Source organism: Anopheles gambiae, chromosome 2 (assembly GCF_943734735.2).
Source record: "Anopheles gambiae chromosome 2, idAnoGambNW_F1_1, whole genome shotgun sequence".
Classification (NCBI taxonomy): domain Eukaryota; kingdom Metazoa; phylum Arthropoda; class Insecta; order Diptera; family Culicidae; genus Anopheles; species Anopheles gambiae.
Genome location: NC_064601.1, coordinates 9,604,679 through 9,610,076, shown reverse-complemented (window position 1 = coordinate 9,610,076; position 5,398 = coordinate 9,604,679). Strand labels below are relative to the sequence as shown.

The 5,398-nt window shown below is 37.7% G+C and overlaps 1 protein-coding gene across 2 annotated transcripts; it reads left to right on the top strand.

The window, feature by feature from the left end:
• Positions 1-537: 537 nt before the first annotated feature.
• LOC4577140 (GILT-like protein 2) lies at positions 538-2,108 on the top strand. Of its 2 annotated transcripts, none has more exons than XM_061644755.1 (5): positions 538-861; positions 1,060-1,363; positions 1,432-1,596; positions 1,702-1,848; positions 1,915-2,108. In XM_061644755.1, the coding sequence occupies exons 2-5, from the start codon at positions 1,085-1,087 to the stop codon at positions 2,005-2,007; spliced, it is 684 nt and encodes a 227-aa protein (XP_061500739.1). In that variant the 5' UTR covers positions 538-861; positions 1,060-1,084; the 3' UTR covers positions 2,008-2,108. The 2 variants fall into 2 exon arrangements, with proteins under 2 accessions (XP_061500739.1, XP_061500738.1); XM_061644754.1 differs by having other exon boundaries at positions 759-943.
• Positions 2,109-5,398: the final 3,290 nt, after the last annotated feature.

The window sequence follows — 5,398 nt, the reverse complement described above, 5'->3', positions numbered from 1 at the left end:
GGATGAGGGAAACACTGTAGTAACAGGGGTGCAATAAGTATGCTCATTAATCATGTTACTCCATGTTCTGCCTTTATTCTATGAAAACATAACCTTTATGATCCAATAGGTAAAATGTATACGGATCCATGCATCCCTGATTTGACGTAAAAATAAAGCAATTAAAAAACGCAAAAAACTCAACTCAAAATCGAAAGCCAATCAAATTACCGTCTTAATTCCAACAAAATAACCAAAATAACCTTTCAAAAAACTCGAGTGAACATTTCTATTGTTTATACTCTTCTTCAATAAAGAAAATTGACTAGTCAAGTCACGAGCCCATGCTTTACTTATTTCACATCTATTATAACAATTCTTTACGAGACCTTATCAAACCTCTCCGAGAGTCGTTAGACAACATGAATACATGATAACGGTAACAGTTCAAAAGGTCAGCTCGGATGTTTCCTGCAACAATCATCTGTTTCAGTTGTTACCACAGACACTCAAGAGCTGACGACACCTCAACCATTACAGAGATAATGAAATCGTAGCTTATTGACCACCACTGTAGGCGTTGGTTGCAGTAAAAGGGGCTAAAATCTTTACAATAAATATTAAACATAAACTATGACGTATTATGAAAATACTTTGAATCATACACAAATAATACAATTTATGTTTTATGTTTACGTACCTTACACTTTTGTCTACTTTTTTGGCCCTGATGGAAATCGAAATGCTCAAGGTGCAAGACAAACGCATCCAATTACGCATTCCATACCAAGTGCTCCAGTGATTCATTAGCTTGGGACTGGTTGGTTCATCAGCAGAGTGATTGGGTTGTGGTTTCATTTGTTGTCATTCTTGCTTCTAGAGGTAACGTCAAATGTATTCGTGGCTTTAAGAATAGTTATTTTCTGATGTTGAAAAGCAGATTGAGAACAATAAGAGTGAAAATGTAAAGTATTCTTTAGCCGTGATATAGTTTCAATTGAATTCATAAGCAATTGTTTCGATATGTGTTTGCCACAACGAGAATAAGATTTAAAAATTACTTGTTTTATCTAATTCCAGAACATTTTATTCCACAACAAGCAAAATGAGACCAAATACAGCTAATTCCTTCTTGGAGCTTCTATTCATAACGCTATTGATTGGCTCCCTTTTGCTGCTGTGCCCTGTTAGAGCAGCCGCTACCAATAATGTCAATGTTCAGAGCTCAAACACTCTAAACAAGACTGATCAACTGCCAGTCACCATCTACTACGAGACTCTATGCAGTGATAGCATGGTTTTTATAACTCATCAGCTGTACCCTTCCTGGTTGCGCCATCAAAAAGAAATGAAGCTTCGGCTGGTGCCCTTTGGAAAGGCATGGGTATTTATCGACACATACCGGAGCGTGCGTACAAAATATAACCTGTGTCATTCCACCCACCGTTGCAGATCGAGGAGCATCCCAACGAAGAACCCAAATATCATTGCCAGCATGGACCTCGAGAATGTCAGCTGAACATTTTGCACGGCTGCATTCTCAAAAAACTGCCACCCAAAAAGGCATTCTCGGTGGTGGCGTGTCTGATGAAAAACTTCCGCACTAGCTTCGAACAGGTAACAGTCGTTGCATGAAATTCTTTCGGTGGTGCATTCAAAATGGCAAAAACTTGGTACTGAGCATGTGTTTTTGTTTTTTCCTCATAATGTTTCTACGAAAAGTGCATGGAAGGACACGAGTCGTTCCAAACCTCCGTCGTTAATTGCAGCCAAGGGCAACAGGGAGCTAAGTTGTTCAAAGAGTTTGCCAACGAAACAGATAACGTTCATCGGCCGCTTCCCTTCGTACCAACGATCGTTGCTGATGAGGTAAGTCTTGGAAAACTAAGCACGTCCAAATGAAGTGTGTGATGATGACTCGTTTCACTTTTGCAGCCCTATGACTATTACGAGCAAGACGACTGGTTGCAACATTTTGACAGGAAGTTTATGGAACGTTATGAGGCAAAGTTTGGTGTTAAGCTATGATGTGCGTCATTATGTGAAACATGAATAAGGTTCCAATTTTTGCAGGAATGACGAGCAGGAGTCAAACAAATATGTGTAATAAAATGTTATCCAGAATCATTCATATTTATTGGGCTATTTTCATAATTCACAAAATCTCTTTGTTTTGTTGATGAAATCTGCGTGGAATTAGTTTTTAATTTACAACTGTAAACGAATCGATCTATGCGAAGTTTGGTTTGATTTTTATATCTTCTTCTTCTTCTTTGGCTCAACAACCGTTGTCGGTCAAGGCCTGCCTGTACCACTTGTGGGCTTGGCTTTCAGTGACTAATTGATTTCCCCCCATAGCAGAATAGTCAGTCCTACGTATGGCGGCACGGTCTATTTGGGGATTGAACCCATGACGGGCATGTTGTTAAGTCGTACGAGTTGACGACTGTACTACGAGACCGGCCTTGATTTTTATATAACCTGCATAAATTACCAGTATCATCACAATAACAGTAACAATTGCTAACATCCAATAGTATCTAGTATTGTTTACTTTCCCATATTGCTTCCTTGGAAACGATTTTCTATCTGCATAATAAATCTTCAGGAACATTTCAACATTACACGCACATTTCAAACCATAGTATGATATCAATGGGTTAGAATTATCCCAAACATTTTTGTCTGAATTGTAACGGATAGCTAACGACCCATTTGCATCGTTTTCCGTATTGCAAGCGTCGAAGAGAAATAGACCATGTTTGGTTCGATCATTTAGCTTAAACGTGGGTCTTACTATCGTCGCGTTCCATATGAACCATATACTTTGCGGTCTCTCATCACTTTGTTTGCAGATGAACTCCATTGTCATTACAGGTTTGCAATACTTCACTGAAGCTTTATAACAATGTGCTCCAATGTTTTCCATTTTCTGAAACTCTATCTGGAGTCTACTCAATGCAAGGTAGCTAAGAGATCCTGTAATTTCAAAATCCTCTTGTGGTATTTTTAAAACATCAGACACGTTGCAATCACTAGTCACTGTTTCGAACAAGACCATCATGTATAGAATTCTAACCGAAAGAAACATTACACTCGCAATTTCTGAACAAAGCTATTTGCCTAACCTCTCAAATGTTTGTGATGTAAAGAAAAGCTCCGACCCTCCAAGTATTGAGGTGGTGAATCGTGGGATGATGACATTGAGCGCAAATTAAAGATCAAACTTACTCTTGATGAACTAGCTCCACGTGCCAATTACCGGGATGGTTCTTAATGTTTATATGCGACGAATCAATACTTCAATGAATGTATAATCATGAATGAAAGTTTATCTTTTATGGTCAACGGATACTATAAGAAAAAAAGGAGGATTTGGAAAAAATAATTTATTTTTTACTTAAAGAAAGAAACAACACATTGATGAAACGAACGCTGTTACTATCACCACTATCAAACATACGATTGGAAGTTTAGAGCTACGCAGATTGCTACTTGTTTCTGCTGGTTCATTTTCTCTCTTTGAAACACTCACGGCATAGTTCAAAAATGCTATAATTTCAATATGGCTCGTACAATTGCACACACCGTCGTAGGTCGCTTGGGACAGGTTGCTATATTGGGCTATCAACAGTTGCTCATACGCATTAACAGCAATTCCTCCCATCCTGTGCCGGGAAGGATCACAGATTAAAACCTCCAGCACTTCGTCGAACAGGACGTATTTCACAGATTTATTAGCTACATCCAACTGAATGACAGTAGAGCTTTGCTTCTGATGTTCGTTGAGTGTATTGCAAACGATAGTAACGTTGAGTCGACCGTTTTCATACGAAACGAATGTTTGCATACACAGTCCGTAGTTGTGTTCGATGTCATTCGTAGGATTTAATCCGAAATCTTTTAACTCTATGTATGTTAGCAAACCTTGGAAGCTTACGTCGTTGCCAGGTATGATATTGTTACCCCAATACGTTGGACATTGGGAATTATTTAACATGAATCCTACCGATATAGCTAAAGTAGATAAAAACACGTATTGTGACCCTGGACCTACACCCCAAAGCATTATTGCGTATATCAGTAACTATAATTTCTCAAACGATTCACTGCGTTAGTAAACTCGAAGCGCTTCCGGGAAGACACAGTGACCGGAATCGGATGAGCATTGCGATAGACTTAATGCTACTTTTCGTTACTTTCGATTGCCTAATAGTATAGACATAATTACTTCCTAACAAGCTCAGTACAACGGAAGTGTTTTCCTTTATTACAATGTGGAGGTAATTAGTACCTTAAGCACATTTCTCGTTATTGTGGAATTTTTCAAGTGCGTTTTTCCAATGGATGTTATAATAAAATTTCACGGAATGTTCGATCAGTCTTCAGTAATCGCTATTACTCGGAACAACTCAACGGAACAACTGAGCAAGTATTATTATTATTTTTTATTACTTCATTCAACCATCCATTAATACAGTCTATTTTATTTCCATGTGACATGTTTCGGTTTTGTTTATTTTTTCTGCAACTATTTTCTACAACGTGGAGCACAAAAACGAGACTAGATAGCATAGTAATCGTTGTTTGCAAGTCACATATGAAAATTTTCCTGATACAACTACTCTCGTGTGTGTTTGCTGCACATTGCCATAATCAATATTTATTGCTTCTACCGCCTTCATTGCAATAAACTGAAGTTTATAGGTATAATCGAAATAAACTTTGCCTACTCCCACCACTAGCCGAACGTATCCTTTTGACGCAGGTAAACCGACAAATGTCAACGTGTTGGAAATGCATGCGGTCTAACAGCGGTCTGTGTTCCATGGTTCTATAACCAGTCCTTCGCGAAATGCGAAATACGTCAAGCAAAAGTATGATTCATGATACTGATGGAAAGAAATTTTAACGCCCACCACAGTCCCTGCTGGATCGCATGTGCCTTTGAAGATTATTATGTTTAACCGCAATCAATCACAATTAATTTTCAACGGGGTCAAGAATTTATATCCGTCGAGATTGTCTATGTATTGCTTTATTTTTTAATGTTTGAAAAGTATTGCGAGGAATATATCACTCACCATCAAGCTATAGTTCTGGGGAGTTTTATCATAGTTTTAGTTTTATATAATGTTTTACTAAATATGCTACTACGTATACGTATTTTACTACTTAGATTATTATTATTGACCAACTGCACCTTTTAGTATCATCTTGACTTAACTTGGCTAAAGATTTCCCTGGGGATGCAAAATACATTAAATTTTGGGTTATGCAATCATATTTAAAACGTTTTGTTATGTTATGTGCCTTTTGTCTGGTTTGGCTAGTTTTAAACCCTAACAAACATGCTTTTTTGGTTTTCATTGATTGTTTACCAATCGCAATAAAACGGCAAAACCTAAGCAATATAATT